Here is a 23,192-nt window from a genome sequence, read left to right as displayed (position 1 = left end):
TAATAATTCAACAGAGGCACTATTTTGGGAATATGTAGTAAAATGAGCAAAAATGGGTAGATATCAGGTTCTTGGACAAAAGATTTCATTCTGGCTACCTACTCTGATCTGGGGGCTTCCTCAGGCTCCAGGCACAGGGTCACTGGAGACTGTCCTCAGGCTTGATGGGAAAGACTGTGTCTGATTATGCTGGCCATGAGTTGTTGAAGGAGAGCTGGCACATGGATTATTCCTGGTCTGGGAAATTTGGAGGGAGGGGTCAAAGTGAGCAAGGGTAAGGGCTTTGGGGAGAAGTGTATCTGGTCGAGTATTGGATTTTCAGGAAAATCGATGAGATGAAACTGGAGATCACAGTCACACTTAAGTGAAATAACGCAGACACAAAAAGACCAATATGCTTTTTCTCATGCACGGAAATAAACAAGACCTAGAAGTAAAAGGACTAATAAGAGCGGACGGCAGAAGGAAAGGCAGGAAGAGCCGGAAGGAGGTAAAATACGGACAGGGATCTCATTGTGAAACCTCTAAGTTTTTCAACTAATATGAATTAATCTCTATAGGAAGAGTGAATTGGCAGGTAAAAATAGAGGAGCAGGACCTCTCTTCTGTGACGTGCCCTGTTTTTACATTTCACACAGCCCTGTTGTAATAAACTAGAGTATCGGTGCACACACCCTCCAGCTCCATTAGGCCACTCTTTTATTCCAGTCATTCAGTGATCCTGGCACCCAGAAGGATGCCCGGTGTATAATAAATGTTCCAAAAATGACAACTTAGGGGCTAGAGAGATGGCTTGGAGGTTAAGAGCACTTATAGCCCTTGCAGAGGACCAAGGTTCCATTCCCAGCAACCACACGACAGCTCACAACCATCCGTAACTCCAGTTCTAGACAATCTAATGGCCTTTCTTTTGGCCTCCTCGTGCTCTGTGCACACACGATGCACAGATATACGTGCAAGCAAAACACCCATACATGTAAAGTAAAAGAAATAAACCTTTAAAGTAGACAAGTTGAAGGACAAGTAGGAGGAAACACTGGCTGGGCGGTGCTCTAAGAGTAGGTCTTTTCATCAAAGGGGATTTCTGCAGCGTCCTGGTGGTTCCTCCCTTGCTTATGGCCTCAGGACCCACGACTTCCCCTATCCTTGAGATCTTCTTTGTGTGTCAATGGTGGTTCCCCTGGTTTTAGAGAGCATGACGTAGGAGTTTCATTTCAGTAAAGCTCCCTCTTTTCTCCAGAGTAGACCATGGTGCTTGCTGGGAGCGTGGGGGAATTCTGCCCACTGTTGCCTGAATGCTAGAGAATCTCCTCATGGAAACCACAGGGGTTCTCAAGAACTCTTGAGGAGTGTGCAGGAAGGAAGGCAGAGGGCAATGGACAGGGATTCTCTGCTAGGTGCCATAGGCATTACACAGTGGGAGACAGATGGTGGCTTTGAAGTGCTTATGTTTAGTTACCAAAAGTGCTGATGCTTAGTTACCACTAGTTTTGATACCAAAGCAAGCCAGGAAACTTTCCCAAAGCAAATGGTTTGAGGAAATATTCTGCTTCCAGTGAGAGGAAGCAGCAGATGATAAGAGACATGTTATAACACAGCGAGGCTCAGAAGATCTAAACTTGAACTTCCAGTGTTAAGCATTTGAGATCTTCCTCTGTGTGTCAGTGGTGTCAGAGAGAGGGAGAGGTCAGACAAGGGATGCAGAGCAATCCTGGCAGAGGGAGGGGAAACTCCAGGAAAACTCTTCTTTCAGCACTGGGAATCCCTGGGATGCCAATTTAATAAGACCTCTGGCTGACTCCGTGGGGATGGTAGCCGAGACCTCTTAGGTCTTGGTCTTAGAAAACGCAGAGCAAGTAGGGACTATCTGTTGAAACCTGGCCAGAGTGCTTCCAGACTGTAGGAAGAAACTTTGATTGGAACTATGTAGTAGTATTTGGTGGGGTGGAAACCTGGTTGGAGCAGAGTCTGTAGTGGCATGTTCCAGGCAGCAAACTGGACACTGGGAAGGATTACACAGGGGCAGGGCCAGCAATGACAACTGGACTCCTAAAGGACCATCTAGAGGTATGAGCAACATCCATGACCCAACCTTACAAAGGAATGCATGGGGTGTCACAGTCTCCCGGGAGCCCAAGAAAGGGACAGTGAGATGAGCAAGCAGCCAGACCGCGTCAGTCTCTAGTCTGCGCTCAGTTCTGTCCCCTTTCTTTATTATTGTGTATTTAACACCAGTGAATATGAATGCTAAGTTAGGGACAGGTTAGCAGCTTAGCTTTGGTCTCTTTTGCATGTGTGCTCAACCTCTCTCTTTTCTTTTTCTTTTCCCTTTTCAAGGAGCACTGGCTTGCCCTGGTTTGCAGGATTTCTGTGTGTCAGCCTCCCGAGAGCTGAGATGGTTGGAGATTATCTGAATGAATGATTGACTGATGACTTTTCATTTTACTTTCTGCCTAAGCTGACTCATCCCTCCTGCTGTCCCCTCTTCTATTCATACTTACCCTCTACAACGTGATGCTGATCACCAGTCTTACGATCTTTCCCTCACTTTCCGTGGCAGTTAGCGTATTATCCCACACGGTAGTGTCAGTGCTCCTTCACTTCCTAAAATGATTGACATTTAAGGGGTGTTATTTTTTCTTTTGATGATTACTGTATTTTCATAGTAAGCATACCCTTTGATAATGACCATTTTGAAGACAGTATACTAATTTCAGGGAAGCCTTGGGGATTGAGCCTGGTGTCCTAGACACCAGTGTAGTGGAGAAGAATGACAATTCAGCTCTATTGAAATCTAGTCCTTGTTGAACATTAAAAACGCTCATGCTGAAAGAATCAGGGCAAATTAAAAAGAATTCAACCAGAGAACAAACACAGGTGCTGAAGTCCCAATGCAAAAGTAGAAGAAACATGAAACACGAAGACAACGTGACTTTTGTAAAATTTAGTAATGCAGTTGTAATTGTCCTCCAGGGAGAGTGAATTAGACACAGTTGCTGGCAGAAAATTCAAGAGGATGATTTTTAAATATGTTCAAACAAATCAGAGGCCATAAGCTCCTGAATGAATTCCAAGAGAACACAGTAGCTAAATAGATGAACAAAATTAGTATAGGATATGAAAGTTGTGTCAGTGGAGATAGAAATATTGAAGAAAAGCCCAGTAGAATATTGGAAATAAAAAAAGCAATAAGTCAAATAAAAAACTCTATGGAAAGCCGGGCAGTGGTGGTGCACGCCTTTAATCCCAGCACTTGGGAGACAGAGACAGGTGGATTTCTGAGTTCAAGGCCACCCTTGTCTATAGAGTGAGTTCCAGAACAGCCAGGGCTACACAGAGAAACCCTGTCTCAAAAAAACCAAAAACCAAACCAAAACAAAACAAAACAAAACAAAACAAAAAAACCAACCAACCAACCAAACAAAAAAACCCACCTGTATGAAAAGCTTCAGCAAAGAAATGGGTCATGGAGGGGACAGAGTATCAGTGCTTGAAGACAAGGTAGAGAAATTTCAGCACTCAGACTTTAAAAGTACATACTCATAAGAAGGCCTGAAAAGAACTCATAAAACCTAAGGGACACCCTGAAAAGACCAAATCTACAGATTATGGGCATAGAAGAAATAGAACCTCATGCTAAAAGCATAGAAAACATTGTCAATAAAGTCAGAGCAGAAAATTTCCTCACATCTAGGAAAAGTGTTACCCACTTAGATCATATGGCAGTTAAAACACTGAAGACCAGGGGGAAAGCCTCATGTCAAACCGTAGTTAGAACAGTCAATAGACAGAACAAAGAATGCACTGAAAGATGTATGAGGAACACCAGGTTCTGTATAAAGCCAGATTCAGCACAGGAGATTTCTCAATAGAAATTCAAAAAGGCAGGAGGGCTTTAATGTGTTGAAGGAAAATGAAAAACTTTCTATGATTAAAAAGAGTTTAAGAAACTTCTGACCACTAGTTGAGCTCTGCAGAAGATACTTGAAGGAAGATAAACACATCTAAGAGACTACAAGAGAGAAAAAGCTACACTCAACAGTGAGTAACCAAACAAGGATGAAAACACCAGCTACCACACAGTCAACAAAGTGACGTGAATTAATACATACCTTTCAATAGTAATTCTGAATAGTAATGGTCTCTAGACCCTATTTTAAAAAGCACAGACTAACATACTGGATTAAAAATTAGATCCCATGTGTTTGCTGTATCTAAGAAACATATGTCATCATCAAGACAAATACTATCTTAGGATAAAGAAAAACAAAATCCAAGCAAATGGACCTAGTAAATAAGCAGGTGTTACTGTTCTATTACCTGACAAAATTCAAACTAGCCAGAAGAGATAACGAATGTTTATCTAATTAAAGAGTACAGACCATCAAGAGGACATTACAATGCTAAACGTGTATGTGCCAAACATGAGCGTACTCAATTTTATATAACAAATACTGTTAGATATAAAGTTACAGATTAACCTCAACACTGGGTTATCTCAATACCAACTTCCACAATAGACAGGTCATTCCAAGGAAAAATATGTATCTGAGTTAAATAACATCATAGGCCAAGTGGGACTAACAGCCTTTATGGACATTTCATTCAAATATGCAGAATATTCTTCTCAGCAGCCTCTGGGACTTCCCCGCAAAGAGGACATGTGATGGACATATAGAAAATGTGGAAATCATCTCTTATATTTTGACCACAGTGGAGTAAAACAGGAGATGCTGTACAACAGACACAGACTCATGAGGATTAAACCACGCACTAGTGCGTGATCAGTGGGTCATGGAAGAAGGGAGGAGGGAATTAAAACATTCCTACATGGAGTGAAAATGGAACACATTGTGTGAAAGCTTTCAGCGTACAGAGAGAGCAGCTCTGAGGGAGAGAGCTCAGGGTTGCAGTGCCTACATTATCAATTCGAGAGATCTCAAACAAATAATGATTGGCCCGAGGGGAAGAACAAGTTAAACATAAAATTAATATATGAAAAGAAATAATATCAAGCTAGAAATTACTGAAGAAAGAATCAATGAAGAAGAGAGCTACTTCATTGAAGAGAAAAAAACAAGATAGGCAAAACCTAGCCAAATTAAAAAAATGAAAGAAGGCTCAAATTAATAATGAAAAAAAAAAACCTAAAAATGTAAAGGAGACTTTACAACAGATACTGGGGAAATTCAGAGAAAACACTTAGGGCAGACTTTAAAAATCTACGATCTTATTAAGTTGGAAATTGTAAAAGTAACACATGAATTTCTGATACACATGGTCTACCCAAATTAAACCAAGGTGGGATAAAGAATTTAAACAGGGGCCTAGAGGGATGTCTCAGTGGTTGAGAGTGCTTGTTGTCTTCCAGAAAGCCCAGGCTTGGTTTCCTATACCCATGTCATGTGAAACACAACCATCTGTAACTCCACCTTCAGAGGATCCAGTGCTACCTTCAGGCCTTTTTGGGCACCTGTGCATGTGCAACACACACACACACACACACACACACACACACACACACACACACACACACACACAAATAAAATAAAATATCAGATCTACATCAATTGGTGAGATTGGGGCAGTAATAAAATCTCCCAGCAAGAAAATGTCCAGGCCCAGGTGGATTCACTAGTGAAGTCTATCAGAAGTTATATATTTATGTTTTTATGTATTTTATGTATTTATGTATAGACATAGTCTCATTACATATGCCTGGCTATCCTGGAACTTGCTATGTAGGCCAGGCTGGCCCCGAATCCAGCATCCCTGGCTTCTATCAGACTTTTAAGGACTGATGCTCAAACTATTTCATAAAATAGAAAAGGAGTGTCTTAAAACTCTTCTAACAAAGCCAGTCATACTATAATATGGAATCAAAGACACAGCAACGACAAAATAAAATCATAAGCCAGATTGCTTGATGAATATAAATGTAAAAAATTATCAATAAAATACTTACATACTAAATTGAATAAAACATCAAAAAATCACTCACTTGTGAGCTGGGAAACTCTTGCAGCAAACTGGAAGGATGCAGAACGAACACACCCAAGCTGCCAGCAACAAACACAGTGAACGAGAAGGGAGTCGGGCAGTCAGTTCTATTCACACTTGCTTCAAAGAAGGAATACTCTGAAATAACCCTAACCAATGAAGGGAAAGACCTCTGCAATGGAAACTTTAAACCTCTGATGAAGGACATCAAAGACAGTCTAAGATGGGAAGACTCATGCTCATAGACAGGAAGAAACCACACTGTGAAAATGGCCATCCCTACATTTTTTGTTACATTTATTTGTTTTTTTACATTTATCTGATGTCAGCTAATATGATCTCCAAGCTTAGCAAGAGACCCTGTCTCAAGAGAAGAGGATAGAGTGTGAGAGAGAAAACCCTGTGTCATCCTCTGGCCTTCATATGTGTGCACGCAGGCACGTGCTCACATGTGTACATACTATAGACAAAAATATACACAAACAAACTAAACTAAAAAATTCTATTTCAATCACTAACATAACTAATTTATATGAGTTTGTGGTGTATTTGTCTATACATGTTCATGTGTGTGAGTGCACGTGTGCGGATGCACGTGTGTGAATGCATGTGTGTGAATGCATGTGTGTGAATGCACATGTGTGAATGCATGTGTGTGTGGCTGCTTATCTCTGAGTGCCCTATGTTGATGTCCGTGTCTTCCTTGGTTGTTTTTCATTCTCTGTCTCTGTCTCTGTCTCTGTCTCTCTCTCTCTTTCAGAAGGAGAATCAGTTATTTCCATCAACCACGTGGGTTCTAGAGGGTTGAACTCACGTTATCAAGGTTTGGCTGCAAGCACCCTTACCTTCTGAGCCATTTCACAGACCCTTTACCTTACTTTTTTTGAGACGGTTTCTTTCTGGACATGGAACTCATCAGTTTCACTAGGCTGGCTGGCCAGCAAGCTCTATGGTGCCCCAGGGATGTAACTATGGATGTGTTCTACTGTATTGTACTTTTTTCTTCCCAATACAGGGTCTCACTGTATAGCCCTTGCTGGCCTTGAACTCACTCTACAGACCAGGCTGCCCTTGAGCTCACAGAGATCCACCTGCCTCTGCCTCCCAAGTGCTAGAATTAAATGATGCACCCCATGCTGCTGTTGCTGCTGCTGCTGTTTCTGTTGCTGTAGCTACTTCTTTTCCTTTGAGACAGTGTTTTACTGTCATGAGGCTTCCTGTGTACACTAGGTTGCCTGGTCAGTAAACCCAGAAATCCTCCTGCCTCTAAACAAGTTTGTGTCATCAAATTTGGCCTTTTAAACCCTGGATTCTGGTGATCTCTCTCTCTCTCTCTCTCTCTCTCTCTCTCTCTCTCTCTCTCTCTCTCTCTCTCTCTCTCTCCATGGAGGCCAGTAGTTGATTTGGGGTGACACTTTCAGTTGCTCTCTGCTTCATTCTTTAAGGTGGGGGACTCTCACTGAACCAGGATACCACCAGTTGGCTAGACTAGCTTACCAGAAAGTCTTAGAAATCCTCCTGTCTCTCCCCAGCAGTGCACGTGGGTGCAGAGAGTCCAAACTCAGGTCTTCATGCTTACGAAACAGCCGCTTTACTGAGCCATCTTCCCAGCTCCTGATTGGCTTGTTTTCCCCTGAGACTATTTATTTTTTAGTTCTAGAAATTTTGAAGAACTGAAGAAACTAAGGCAGTGTAAAATACCTTAACCTAATCATATAGTCTGGATAATGCTGGGACAAGGGCAAACAGTGGAGAAAGTGACAGGGATGGGGGAGGTGAAGAGGTCAGGGAAGACTACGGTTGTGCTTTAGACTAGCCTCCAACACCCAGGAGCTGTTTCTGTGACATGCCAGCTGCAGTTTACGTCTTGAGATCCCTTCTCTTGGTACAGATTAGCTGTGCATTTGACTGGAGGAGGAGGGGCCTCTTAGAGAAGGTGGAAGAGGGCTCCCCTTAAAAACTATACACAAGCCAGGCACAGTGCTATGTACTTGTTGTTCAAGGCTGGCCTTGACCACATGGAGGCCTTGTCTCTTATGTGGAAGGGACTTCCAACCTGAGCATAGCTAGAGTTGAGGACCTCTGTGCTTCTTCCCCTTGTACAGTAGGGGTTCGGTGGGGATTGAACTTAGAGGAAACATGCTTGCCTAGCAAGGTCAGGGCTTCCAGTCCCAACACCCAAAACAAAACAAGTCATTAAAAACTGAAGTCTTGCATTGTATGGATGTGTGTGTGTGTGTGTGTGTGTATACACATACATATATATATACACATACATATAATGTATGTATTTTCAAAGACATTTTTATTTATGTGTATTTTGCCTGTATGTCATATATATGTGATTCCAAGGAGGCTGGAAGCAGATGTCTGGTCCTCTGGAGTTACCTGTGACAACAGTGTACTGCCTGATGTGTGTGCTATGAACTGAACTCAGGTCCTTTGGAAGAGCAACAAGTGCTCTTAACCAGGAGTCATCCTTCCAGCCCCTACTTGTGTTTTTTGGTTTTGGTTTTGTTTTTTTTTTTTTTTTTTCGAAACAGGGTTTCTCTGTGTAGTTCTGGCTGTCCTGGAACTCACTCTGTAGACCAGGCTAGCCTCGAACTCAGAAATCCGTCTGCCTCTGCCTCCCAAGTGCTGGGATTAAAGGCGTGCGCCACCACCGCCCGGCTACTTGTGTTTTTTGAAACAAGGTCTCATGTATCCTAGGTTGGCCTCAAACTCACCGTGTAGCTAAGGCTGACTTTGAACTCCCGGTTCTGGGATTACAGGTGTTCACCACCATGCGACCTTTGAGTTTTATTTTATTGGTTTATTTTTAGTTTTTTAAAAGATTTATTATTGAGTCTTATGTCTTGGATAGTGACGTCACATCTGAACGTCCACAGTGAGTGAACAGCTCTCCAGAAGGAGCAGCATTTTTCGTGCTTTAGCCAAGAACTCGATGCAGGATCCATGGCCTTCTCTTCTGTTTCCTATAGGGCATCAATTGAAGAGAAATATGGCAAAGATCTGCTGAGTCTCGCCAGGAAGAAGCCGTGTGGACAGTCTGAGATCAAGTAGGTGCCAGCGCCTTCTGCCTCCTACGCTGCCTGTGACTGCTTGCACCCCTCTGTTTCAGCAAGCATGGTTGAGTGGCAGTTGCAATAAGTTAGATGGAAAGAAGTGATATCTCCCCACTTCTTGCTTTTCAATCGTGAAAAATGTGTCTCTTCTTTGAGACACACTTAGGAGATCCTCATGGGAGACAGGATTTGTGGTTTCAAGTTACCACATTTATTTTTTTTCAATGCTGTCTCTGAAGAATCCTGAGCTAGAGATGTAGTTTAAGGTGGACCTGTCCTAAGGTAGAGATGCAGTTTAAGATGGACCTGGATAGGGGTTCTGCTTAACTGAAAGATGTGAACACAGACTCTTGCTAGAGAAATACAGTTGAATGGAACATTTACTTCATAATGCAAGCGCGCGCACACACACACACACACATACACACACACACACACACACACACACAACATAGAGGCACATACTTCCACAGGCACATACATATAGGCACATACATGTACAGGTACATGCATATGCACAGGCTCATGCACACACAGGCACATGCACACACAGGCACATGCATGCACAGCTACATGCATGCATAGGAACAGGCACACACAGGCACATGCACGCACAGGAACAGGCACACACAGGCACATGCATGCACAGAAACAGGCACATGCCTATGCATACACACTGAGGTTACTGTGAATACAATTCAACAATGCAATAGCAGAATTAGATATAGCTAGATTTTTAGTGCTGAAATGAATGGATCTAAAAATAAAAACCCTCAAGTGTATAAAGTATGTTTATGAAAGAGTGAATTAAAAGCTTAAGAGGAAATTTTTAGAAATGTTCTAGAGATTCTGAAGAAGAATCAGATAGGAATGAAGTTCCCAGGGGCTGGGGCCAAGCTTAGGGAGATGTCAGTCAAAAGACAATGATTTCCGAGCTGGGACTGGCTCAGTGCTTGAAGCACTTGCTGTAAAAACATGGAGACCATAGCTCTGTCCTCAGAACCTTTGTGCATGCTGGATGGGCGTGGAAACCTGCCTGTAATTCCAACTGGAGAAGCTGGAGACAGGGGATCCCCAGAATAAACTGTATAGAGAGACTGGTCATATCAGTGAGCTCTGGGTTTGATTGAGAGACCCTGCCTCTGTAAATGAAGCCGAAGAGTGATGGAGAATGATTCCCAGTATCAGCTTTCAACCTCAGGCCTTCCTTCACATGCACGTGCATGTCTACTCCCATATGTGCCCACACATATGGAGACATGCACGCTCACACACATGTACAACACATGACATGGAAAGGAAAAAGGGTATGAAGGTTTTAGTTAAGGAGAAATAAGTTCAAGAGATTTGTTATATATAGCATCGTGACTGTAGTTAACAGCAATGTATTGTCTTCTTAAAAAGAACTGAGAGTAGTGGCTCAGAACTGAGAGTGTGTCTCAAGGTTCGAGCTGGGGCATAGTGATCGAACCTGTCTGTAATCCTAGCACTTGAAAAGTGGAGGCAGGGGGATTAAGAGCTTAAGGCCAGCTTCAGCTACATAGCAAGCCTGGGTTATGTGAGATGCTGTCTTCACACTCACAAACGCACATACACGCATGCACACATACACACAGATGTACACACAGAGACATACACATGCATATATACACAAATACATATACACACACAATCACATACACATATATACACAGACATACGTACACAAACACACATACACACACCCCACAGATACTCAATAGGATTTGAGCTGTGTATTAGATGGCTTTGTTTTCATATTCAGATGGCAACGTGCTCTTAGGAGAAAGAGATCACGATGGCTGTATTTCCATTGGGGAAGGTAAAACGCAGAGTTTCTGCATTTTGCTCTGCCCAGGGAAGACACTGAAGAACTGTCTATGCCCGGGAGTGATGAGGTTGGCCTTGAGTTTTGGTCTTTTACTACCTCTGAAACTCAGGAACACAAGTGAATCTGAAGCCTCCATGATAGTCTGTAGGCACAGAGAAGCATGTGCAAACATTGTAATAAAATTACATAGACGATTTCTAGAATTGAAATTATGTGTGTTGTTTTTCAGTACCTTGAAGAGAGCCCTTGAGGTCTTCAAGCAGCGTAAGTTAATTATTTAAAAAATATTATATTTTATGTGTCTGAGTGTTTTGCCTGCATTTATGTTTGTGTACTGTGTGTGCCTGGTGCCCATAGAGGCCAGAAGAGGGCATCGGATCCCTTTGAATTGGAATTATGGTGGTGGTTGTGAATCACCACATAGGTGCTGGGAACTGATCATGGGGCCTCTGGAAGAGTAGCTAGCACGCTAACCGCTGAGCCATCATGCTAACCCCTAGTATAAAGCTGTATTTTCTGCCCTTTGTAAATTCCACGTCTTTCTTCTAAGATGAGTTCTAATTTGAACAGCAATTTAGAGTTAGGTAAAAAAAAAAATTCAGAATAGCCATGAGGTGAGAAATGACTGCAGAGTAGAAATGAGCACATTCCAGATGTTTCACACCCGCCTGTCACTTGGAGAGCTGCGGTTAGTACAGATTCACAGGCCCACTGAGTTTCCAACTGGGGAGTTTGGAGTAGGGCTGGGATTCTGCAGGCTCTTAGCTTCCAAATGGGAGTAACACCATGCAAGTACGTTCTGTCCTGCTTTACCTCAGAGATGGTTTTTTTTTTTTTTTTTTTTTTTTTTTTTTTTTGGTTTTTCGAGACAGGGTTTCTCTGTGTAGCCCTGGCTGTCCTGGAACTCACTTTGTAGACCAGGCTGGACTCGAACTCAGAAATCTGCCTGCCTCTGCCTCCCAAGTGCTGGGATTAAAGGCATGCGCCACCACTGCCTGGCCTCAGAGATGTTCTTAAGTGAGTGCCTGCCTCTATTCCACCTGATTCAGCCAGACTCACCCAAGCCCTTATGTGTTCTTCAAAGAACATACCACCTGGTCATTCTTTCCTCTTATTGTAACTTGCACATGGTTCCACACGCCCCTAGATCTGCTGTCTCAAAGGATACCAGCAATGTCCCTCTAGTCCAAGGTGTGTCAGGGGTGAGTCCTGATGTCCACCTTGGCCCGTCCATTGCTTTTGTCTTCATTTGGTTGTGAATCTGACTTAGAATGACACCAGCAGATTTTTGTTAGTTACAGTGATGTGGTGACAACCAGGAACTGGGAGGTTTGGGCTGAGACCTGTCACTATGCTTTTGAAGGAGTCCTGCCCAGCTCAGTGTTCGCAGGCCTTTTGTTTAGAACCTGCTTCTGGGGCTTTCTGCCCTTCCTCACAGGGGATTGCCAGGTGAAAGGTGTCAAAAGGCAGAATGTGTATGACTTATGCCTGAAGTGTTTCTGTGGCTAATTGAGTGCTGTTCTAACAGAACTTCTGCCATCTGTGTCCTTCACTGTCATGCCTCAATATGACTGTCATAACAAGGAGATTTCTAAGCCACCACACAGGAGACTTTCCCCTGCAGCAACCGTGCTATCTCTTCTGCAGTGGACACTAGCCAGTGTCTTTTAATCCAGTTTGGTTGCCACACTGCCAACATGGAGGCAGTCGGATCCTCTAGGCTGAAAGCTCAGTTCCTACTATGGATACCTGTCTGGAGGCTCCCAGCCTGCCTGTCTTCACTGTGCCGACAGCTCAGGTTCCCACCACCCACATTTACTTCCATTCATCTACTCTGGTAGCTGCCAGAACCCAGGGAAAGAATTTCACTTGGTTGTTCATGATAAAGAGTGTCGACAGGGAAATGGGTTCGGTGAGGTGTGGACGGTGAGGTGTGGAAGGGGGACGTGAGGCGCCCTCATTTTCTCTCAGAGTGCACAGTGCAGGAATGGGCCCAGCAGGCTTCAGGCATGCCACTGGGTTGGTCTGAGCACAGCGCTTGCTGATCTCCACTTGCTTGGCTATTAGGAAGCTCTCAAAGCCATGGCTGTTTTGATTTTTGTGGAGATGTCATTGGACAGGCAGGCACGCTTGTTAGCAGGCTGAGTGGGAAAGCCTGTTGAGTCTTCCTGACCCTTCAGTGTATCATTTCTACCTGCGGGGCATGGGGCGGGGCCCCTCTGGAGGGAACTGGGGCCTTTGCCCTACTACCAGAGGAGACAGAATTTCTTTATGGCCTATTACAGGCAGAGGCATATTGGTTTCACTATCTTCCTTGGGCAAGTCAGCAGTGAGATAAAACATACATACATACATACATACATACATACATACATAAACACATAAATACATACATACATACACACACATATATAAAATCAATATGACACACACATACCACAGTGCTACAGGTGTAAAAGGTAGGTAAATAAATATCCTTTCAACATCTTCACAGACAGTGTCTTCTTTTCTACTTCTTTCAGTGATGGGTCTGCTTCTCAATGTAGTTGCAGTGTCCTCCCGTGTTTCTTATTTATAAGCATGGAGGAGCCAAGTGTCCTGAAGCAGAGAGCACCAGCATAGCTTGGCTCACCCCAGCTACTATTTTCTGCTCCTATTTCTTTCCATCTCCTTCTTTCTGTTGTGGTCACACATCCTTGCAACCTTAGCACTCAGTAGGCAGAGCAGGAGGGTCATGAGTCCCCAGGGAAGCCTGGAGAGCTGGGCAAGAGGTTACGTCCAAGTGACAACTAACAAAGCAAAACAAAAGCCCTCAACTGCTTTATTTTTTCCTCATTAAAATAATATATTAAATGTTAAATTTAATATAATTTAATTTGGTATATATATAATTATATGTAATATAATATTTAAAGTTCAGGTGAGACAGCTCACTCTACAGAAAGGAACTCAGGTCCCCTGCAAGTGCAGCTCTGAGCCACGGTCTCTTGAGCTCCCAGTCTTTATCTTAATTCTTCATACAAACTTTGATATGAGTATTTTTATATAGATATACACTATCACATTTCTCTAGAATTGGCTATCTATTTAATATCTACCTCAGTTCATAGACTTCTGCCTCATTATTTTACATTAAAACATTTTTTACCATCCAAAATGCCAGATTTTCTCCAAAAAGTGTCTTCTGTTTCCCCTGCCAACAGTGATACTTTTTCCAAATATCACTAGCACCTAGAGGTTTTTTGCTTCTATAATTTTTCAAAGCTGAAAGAGCAAAAGCAATTAAATGTGCTGTGTTTGCCCTTTTCAGTATCCTTAAGTCCATATGGGTTTTTCAAGGATGCATTCTCCATTTGTTCAGTCTTTTGAATTTGACATTAAGTCATTTTTTAATATGGCATATGTGTAAGAGTGTGTGTGTATATATATATATACATACATATATATATATTAATTATACTTTATTTATGAAAGTGCTTTTTTTTTTTTTTTTTTTTTTTTTTTTTTTTTTTTTTTTGGTTTTTCAAGACAGGGTTTCTCTGTACAGCCTTGGCTGTCCTGGAACTCACTCTATAGACCAGGCTGGCCTCGAACTCAGAAATCCGCCTGCCTCTGCCTCCCAAGTGCTGGGATGAAAGGCCTGCGCCACCACTGCCCGGCGAAAATGCTTTTTTTAAAGCTGGGAATTTTATAGTTTTTTCCCTAGAAACTGATAATTTAAAGCAGTAAAGTAAATATATAAAACATTTGAAGAATCTAATGATCTATTTTGAACCGAAAGGCATATTGATCCATTTGTGCCCAACAAAAAGATGAAAATACACTTTAAGATGCATAAGGTATTCATAAAACAGTACTAGAATAACTATGGTTTTTAGAGGCTTAATGTATACTAGGTAACCCATCAACAGTGTACAAATCTAGCTTGTCTAAACTTAATACAATTAAATAAAAATAAATTATAACCAGAGTACTTCAGAAACCATACTTACACACACATATATGTAATCTGAAAAATATGCCTAAATGACTTGAGGGAAAAAGAGAGATAATGTAGCAATTTAAACTCAAATTGACTGATGGTAATAATGTAGCAATTTCAACACACTCAAATTGACTGATGGTGAAAACATTATGTCAAAATATGGGATAAAAGCCAGGCAGTGGTGGTGCACACCTTTCATCCCAGCACTTGGGAAGCAGAGGCAGGTGGATTTCTGAGTTTGAGGCTAGCCTGGTCTACAGAGTGAGTTCCAGGACAGCCAGGGCTACACAGAGAAACCCTGTCTCGGGGGAGGGAGGAATATGGGACAAAAGCTGGGTGGTGGTGGCCTACACTTTTAATCCTGCCATACAGGAGACAGAGGCAGGTAGGTTTCTGTGAGTCTGAGGCCAGCCTGGTCTACGGAGTGAGTTCTAGGACAGCCAGGGCTACACAGAGAAACCCTGTCTTGAACCTCCCCAACTCCTTCCCCCCCAAAACCCAAAAGACAAGGTAAGTGGGACTTAAAGGAATATTTAGAGTTTAAAATGAACTCTACTTAAGAATAATTAATATATAGAATAACCAGGTTGAGCTTCCAACTGTATCTCTTTTTTTAAAGATTTATTTATTTTTTATTTAAATGAGTATACTGCAGCTGTCTTCAGACACACACTAGAAGAGGGCATTGGATCCTATTACAGATGGTTGTGAGCCACAACCATGTGGTTGCTGGGAATTGAACTCAGGACCTCTGGAAGAGCAGTCAGTGCTCTTAACTGCTGAGCTACCTCTCCAGCCCCATCTGTATCTTTAATAATAGTTTTATTCATTCTTTGATCATATTTTTTCTCCCCCACCTCTCTAACACCCAACTTTATATTCTTCTCTCTCTTAAAAAAAAATAATAATAAAAAAAACATGAATCCAATTTGTGTTGGGCAACTATACCTGAGGCTTGGCTGCCCTGGAGTGTGTCTGACACCCAGCGTCATCCTGTTGATGGACACTGACTTTCTCTCTCCCGGAGGCTATCTACTGGGAATGGCTTCTTGGCTAGGAGTAGGGCCTTGTGCCCACTTCTCTTTCTCTGCACTGAGATTTTGTTTAGCTTGAGCTTGTGTGTGCTGTCCAGTCTTCTTGAGTTTCTAGTGCGTCAGCTCTATCCTGTCATCCACCACCTCTGGCTCTTAAATCTTTCCACCCCCCTGATTCCACACAGATTCCTGACACTTGCAGAGAGAGGGGTGTGATTTGGACACCTCACTTAGGGCTGAGCATTTGTGAAGATGTTTTAAACATAATTCTTTGCTATATAAGTTGCTAACTTTGTTTCTTGTGTGTGTGTGTTTATCTTCTAACTTACAAAGTTATTTTAATAGTACAAGTTAAAATTAATTTTTTAATGACCTGGAGGGATGGCTCAGTAGGTATTTGTCAAGACCAAAGTTCATATCCCAGGAACACACATAAAACCAGGTATGATAGTTGCCTGTCTATATCTCAGGCAGGAACAAGAGAAGTCTCAGAAGCTCATGGGTTGACTAGCTTGGTGTGCACAGTGGCAAAAACAAAGAGACCCTGTCTCAAACAAGGTGGATGGTGAGAACCAAACCTCAAATTTCTCTTCTCTCCTTGACACATGCACTGTGTTCTTGACATACACAGAAAATGCACACACACACACACACACACACACACACAGAAATTTTAAAAGTTCAAGTTTTTCTTAAGTCAGTCTCTCTAGCTTTAATGGCATGCTTCAATTTGTAGGGTTTTGGATATTTGTTTGTTTGTGTGAGATAGTTTCTCTCCATGAAGGCCTACCTGTCCTGGAACTCACTATGTAGAACAAGCTGGCTTTGCTTCTGCCTCTACCTCCCAAGTGCTGGGATTAAGGGTGTGCACAAACCATAATCAGTCTAATTTGAGCAAAATATGTTTTTTTTCCCTGTCCTTTCTCTTAAAAAGACAAACAATTGTCAGAAGTCAAAATATTGTGTGAGCTTTTGATAAATGTTTAAACTCATTGGAGGCCAGAGGTAGGAAGCACTCAGAGATTGTGTAGAGAGGTTGAGGAATTTAATTTGAAATTGTGGTCTTAGCAATGCTCTACTTCTATTTCTCTTGCTATGATAAACTGTTCTGACAAGAAATTAGAGAGAAAGCGTTTACTCAGCTTACAGTTGCAGCCCATCATGGGAGGGAGTTCATCACATCCGTAGGCAAGAACAGAGAGTAATGGTTATTATACTCATGCTCGCCTGCCTGCCCGCCCGCCTTCTGCTTGCCAGCCCACCCACCCACTCTGCTCGCTCGCTCGCTCACTCACTCACTCGCTTGCTTGTGCTCAGCTGGATTTCTCCACTTTTATAAAATTCAAGGTCCCTGACTAGGGAATGGTGCTGCCCACACTAGGTTGGGAATTTCATTGTCAGTTAACTTAATTAAGACAGCCACCCACAGATGTGCCCATAGGCTAACAGTCCTTCATCAAGACTCTCTTCCCAGGTGGTTCTAGGTCATGTCAAGTTGACAATGAAATCTAATGTCTCAGGATATAAGGTTATTGAGTAGGAATCTTGGCTGTGTAACCCCAACCCCAAGCCCTGGGCATACACTGGGGTAGTAACAGTTAGTGGCAAGAAGCTAAGCTAAAGACTTAGCTTTGGTCTTGGTATCTAGGGCCATGTTGGGCACAAGAAGGACCTCAATGTGTATTAGTGACCAAGAGAATTGTTCTTAATTTTGCTTCTTGCCCCAGATCTGTATGTGTAGTTTTGAATAGTTGTGTGTATATTTGAGTTTAGACACGAGTGGCCCTTGACTTTATTTACAAATTCTTTTTACAGAAGTAGACAATGTGGCTCAGTGTCACATTCAGCTTGCACAGACTCTAAGAGAAGAGGCCAGGAAGATGGAAGAATTCAGGGAAAGACAGAAGCTGCAGCGGAAAAAGGTTGGTTTATGTGTGTGTTCAAATATCACCTTTCCTCTACAGAGAAATCTCAGGCGTGTCTGTTAGGAAATTGCTCAGCATTTGGGAGGCAGAGGCAGGCAGAGCTCTCCGTGAGTTCGAAGCCAGCCTGGTCTACATAGTGAGTTCCAGGACATCAGGACAGCCAGAGCTACACAGTGTGATCCTGTCTCAAAAAACAAAACAACCAAACAAGAAACAAAAACAAACAAACAAACAAAACCCCCAAACAGCCTCAACTTGGTTCTCACCCCAAGATACAATCATAACCTTTTTCTGGCTTGAGAAATTACATATTGGAGTGTCCATGTAGAGACTCAGTCTAGGAGTGTGTGTCTTGTACATCAGGCCAGTCTTCCTTTTATACTTGCAGACGTGCTGGAGGGATGATTCAGTTAGTGACGTGCTTCCCATACAAACATGAGGCTGCGAGTTCAAACGCCAAGAACTTGGGTAAAATTCTTGCGTGACTCAGTGGTTCTGTGTGCGAGTCTCCTCTTTTCAGATCGACTGCCCCTGTTAAGAAGATGGCTGGAGAGTCTTTTACCTCCATCAGCAGGATCTAGCACATCCTAGCCACTGAGCCTCCAGATCACACCCCTCCCAAGCGAGGTCTTAGAGGAGGGTGACGAACTGGAGGAGACTCACACTCTCCTTGAAGTTCATGATGCTATAGAACAATCCTATTCTATTCCTAGAGAAACCATGGCTCTGGGGAATTCAAGTTGGTTTGTCTTCACCACAGCTCTGGAGAGGCTCCTTTTTATTTAAACACGCATTCATTGCTATTTTATGTGTATGATTGTTTGTCTGCATGTATGTGTGTGCCACATATATACCTGGTGCCCATGGAACCAGAAGGAGGCATCAAAACCCTTGGAACTGGAGTTACAGACTATTGTGAGCCTTCTGTGGGTGCTGGGAGCTGAACTCGAATCTTTTTTTTTTTTTTTTTTTTTTTTTTTTGAGACAGGGTTTCTCTGTGTAGCCCAGGCTGTCCTGAAACTCACTCTGTAGACCAGGCTGGCCTCGAATCACATCTTCTATAAGAGCAGCCAATGGTGTTAACTGCTCAGCCAGCTCTCCAGCAGCCATGAGACTCTTCTTCTTTTTCTTTTTTGATTATTTGAGACAGGGTTTCTTTGTGTGGCCCTGGCTATCCTGAAACTCACTCTGTAGACCAGGCTGGCCTCAAACTCAGAGATCCACTTTTTTTTTTTTTTTGCCTTCTAAGTGCTGAATCAAAGGTGTAAATGTTCAGTGACTTAGAAGAATCCAGAAATAAATCCAAGTTTATATTATAATGTTATTTAGACCAGAGCAGCCACAATTTTGATTATTTTGTTCCTGAAAAACCTGTACATGCAGGGTTTAGCCAATTAGAGCTCTCACAAGAATGAATGTCTTTCAAGACTGGAAGGCTGACACCAAAGATTTCTATTCTGGTCTCTGTGGACATTTGGGGACCTGTCATCCTTCTTAGAGGTCCCTGTGAAATCCTTGCTGCATCCTAGCTTTTGACTATAGCTGATACTGTTTTTTACAGTCTCTGCCCATCCATCCACAGCCAGTATTAAGGCTGATTCCTACCCTAACTGCTCAAGATGAGCAACTCTGCCTGCAGTTTCCAGTTGGAATCTGGGTTGCTCTGAGTTTGCCCACAGTAACCTAAGGGCCTTCCTGTCTCATGTCCACCATAATTTCGTGAGCTGCTTTTTTCCTTTGTTTGATCGAGACAGGGTTTCATGAAGCCTAGGCTGGCGTCCCACTCACCATCTAGCATAGTCTCCCGCTTCCCACTCACGAGGGCTAGCACTACAAACATGTGCGGCGACGCCCAGTTTAAGAGCTGCTGGGTTGCACAGCACCGCTGCTTCCTGTTTCTCAGCCAGCGCTTGCGCTTGCGTAATGGAAGGAAGGATGGACACAGGCGGTTAAGGAACGATCGCTGTATCAAACACTTAAACACGTTCTCTCAGACTATCGCATCTCTCCCAGAGGCATATTCCAAGCAGAATTATCAAGTGTGCCATACTCATTGGATAGCACATCTTTTTGTCTGACATTGCCAAATCTGTCATCTCTTTTAGGAAATTATAGATTTCGTTTTCTTTTGAGATGGAGGTCTCCCTGTGTAGCCCTGGCTGCTCTGTAACTCTTACATCTTCAGGCTGGCCTCTACCTCTTGGAGATGCTTCTGTTTGCTTCTCCAGTGCTCAGATGAAAGATGTGCACCACCATGCCCAGCACCAGGCTTTTAAAAAGTTATTATTATTATTATTATTTTTCTTTCTTTCTTTCTTTCTTTCTTTCTTTCTTTCTTTCTTTCTTTCTTTTTTTTAGGTTTTTCGAGACAGGGTTTCTCTGTGTAGTCCTGGCTGTCCTGGAACTCATGCTGTAGACTTGAAATATGTTTTTAACTGAAATAAATTACATCACTTCCCCCGCTTTCCTCTGCAGCCTCTCTTAGTTGCCCACTTTGGATCCCTCTCTTGTCCCCTAGCCACAAAGAGTTATTTTTAAAAATTTTTTAATTATGCTGTACATGTGTGTCTCTGTGTGGATTTGTGCACCTGTGTGTGGGTGCTCATGGAGACATTGAATCCCCTGGAACTGATTTAACAGGTGTTTGTGAATGACCTGACATGGGCGCTGGAGTCAAACTTGGGTCCTCTAAATGGCTAGTTCTCTCCAGCCCTGAAGTGACAATTTTTCTCTTTCTTTCTTTCTTTCTTTCTTTCTTTCTTTCTTTCTTTCTTTCTTTCTTTTGGTTTTTCGAGACAGGGTTTTTCTGTGTAGCCCTGGCTGTCCTGGAACTCACTCTGTAGACCAGGCTGGCCTCAACTCGCCTGCCTCTGCCTCCCAAGTGCTAGGATTAAAGGCATGCACCACCACTGCCCAGCTGTTTCTTTCTTTTATTTACCCTTCCTTTCTTCTTTCCTTCCTTCCTCCCTCCCTCCATCCCTCCTTCCCTCCCTCCCTCCCTCCCTCCCTTCCTCCCTCCCTCCCTTCCTTCCTTTCTTCCTTCCTTTTTCTCTTCTCTTCTCTTCTCTTCTCTTCTCTTCTCTTCTCTTTTCTCTTCTCTTCTCTTTTCTTTTTCTGAGACAGGGTTCTTTATATAGCCCTGGCTGTCCTGAAACTCACAGAGAGCCACCTGTCTTTGCCTCCTGAGTGCTGGAACTAAAGGCATATGCCACCACACCTGGCTGAAATGACAGCAAAATAACTTGGGGGTTGGAAAGATGGCTCAGCAGTTGAGGGTGTACTGCTACTGCAGGGATCTAGTGCATGTCTCAGCATCCATGGTAGACAGCTCAATCATAAGTCAGCTCCAGGGGTTTACGATCCTTCTGGCCTCCATGACACCTGTATTCACATGCACATACTCACAGACAGGGAGGCACAGACAAACAATTAAAAAATATATAAAAAAATATAATGCACCTTGGAGACAGAGGCAGTCTGGTCCCTGTAAATTGAAGAATAAGTCTGGTTCCAGGCCAGTGGGAGAGTTACTCAGTGTGGCCTTGTCTCAAAAGGATAAAAAGAAAAGAAATAATTAAAAAGTTACGGAGATATGTCTTGTGTGGAACAGGGAAAAACTTAAAAAGAGTGTAATACCTAAGTCGGCTGGGCTTTGCATTGGTGATTCCAATAAAGGAGGTGTTCCTTCGCATCATCAGGTGGACTTAGCAGCCCTGGCCCTAGTGGGGGAACCAGCCAGCTCTGCATGGCTCCTGGATCACTCCCCACTAATGTTGCCTAGACTCCGGTGTTGGCATCAGAACAGCAGCAGAGCAGCAAGTGCTCAGTTGAAGTTCCATTTGCTTCAGGAGACACTTTCAAAACATTGAAAAGTCCAGAGTTTACTAAGAAAATTGTACTATGTGTTTCACAATGAACTCTGAAGTGAGTTTGAGTAACTTTTTTTTTTTTTTTTTTTAAAGAATCTATTTTAGGGGGGGAAATGTGCCAATGCTAACTTCCCTTTTACAAATTGTCACTCTGCATCTCTGGTCTTCCACTTCTTGGAAATGTAGCCATTTCCACTTACCACAGGCACTAGTCCGGTGCTTGCTTTTCTTTCCTGTCTTTCTTTTTCTCTCATGCTGCTAGTTACTGTCTTGGTTATGCTAGGCAAGTAAGGTAGAGTACTTGAGCTGTGTCTCCACACCTAATTTACTGATTTATTTTTTAAAAAACCCAATAAACTTTTAAGTAGAATGCTTTCTGCCTCTAAAATATATTTTTTTTTTAGATTTAAAAAGTTATCTTTAACCAGGTGTGGTGGTACAAGCTTTTAATTCCAGCCCGTGGGAGGCAGCGGCAGCCAGATCTCTGTGAGTTCAAGGCCCACCTGGTTTATACAGTGAGTTCCAGGAAAGCCAGTGAGATTCTGTCTCAAAACAAAACAGAAATCAAAACAATCTTTATCTTACATCTATTAGTGTTTTATCTGCATATGTCTGCATACCATGTGTGTGTCTTGTGCCTGTGGAGGTTACATGGAGATGTCAGAGATGCCCTTGAACAGGAGCTATAGATGTTATGTGTAAACTGGAATTGAACCCAGATCCTCTGCAAAGAGTGCTCTTAATTGCTGAGTCATCATTCTAGTCCTGTTTTCTGATCTCTGTGACTCTGTGTGTGTGTGTGTGTGTGTGTGTGTGCGCGCGCGCACAAACATGCATCTGATGTATATGTGTATGTGCCATGGTGTGTATGTGAAAATCAGAGGACAACTTGCAAGAGGTGGTTCTCTTCTCCCACCGAGTGGGTGCTGGGATTAAATTTATGTTACCAGACTTGACCACAAGTGTCTGTAACTACTGAAACATTTTATTGGTTCCCTAATTAATTTCTTTAGTAAACTGGGGCACGGGACAGGTGGGAAGGATGGCTGGTTAGACGTTTATAGCTGCTCACTTCTTCAAGTAGTGTTTCCTTGAGGATGAGCCCCACGGTGGACATGTTATCCTTCTACTAAGCACAGCACATAGTCAGACAGACTCATGTGACACAAAACCAGGATAAAATATGAGAGTCTTACACAGTGGTAGGGGAAGCCCCATCTCACCATCTGGTAGGGACGTGCAACCTCACTTGGGGTTGGTGAAGCCTCCTGGAGGAAATCATTCTTATGATAAAGCCAGGAGTTAGAAGCCACTACTGAAGCTGGGCGGTGGTGGCTCACGCCTTTAATCCCAGCACTTGGGAGGCAGAGGCAGGCAGATTTCTGAGTCTGAGGCCAGTCTGGTCTGCAGAGTGAGTTCCAGGACAGCCAGGGCTACACAGAGAAACCCTGCCTTGAAAAACAAA

The 23,192-nt window shown here is 42.9% G+C and overlaps 1 protein-coding gene across 1 annotated transcript in view; it reads left to right on the top strand.

The window, feature by feature from the left end:
• The window catches only part of Pstpip2 (proline-serine-threonine phosphatase interacting protein 2), an 87,471-nt gene that overhangs the window by 39,395 nt on the left and 24,884 nt on the right, over positions 1–23,192 (top strand). Inside the window, exons 3-5 of the mRNA XM_034518468.2 lie at positions 8,982–9,059; positions 11,144–11,178; positions 17,749–17,855. Coding sequence (XP_034374359.1) covers positions 8,982–9,059; positions 11,144–11,178; positions 17,749–17,855 — 220 coding nt within the window. The remainder of the gene's footprint in view (positions 1–8,981; positions 9,060–11,143; positions 11,179–17,748; positions 17,856–23,192) is intronic.

This window comes from Arvicanthis niloticus, chromosome 14, assembly GCF_011762505.2.
Source record: "Arvicanthis niloticus isolate mArvNil1 chromosome 14, mArvNil1.pat.X, whole genome shotgun sequence".
NCBI classification, from domain to species: Eukaryota; Metazoa; Chordata; class Mammalia; order Rodentia; family Muridae; genus Arvicanthis; species Arvicanthis niloticus.
This window is presented reverse-complemented; position numbering and strand designations above follow the sequence as displayed.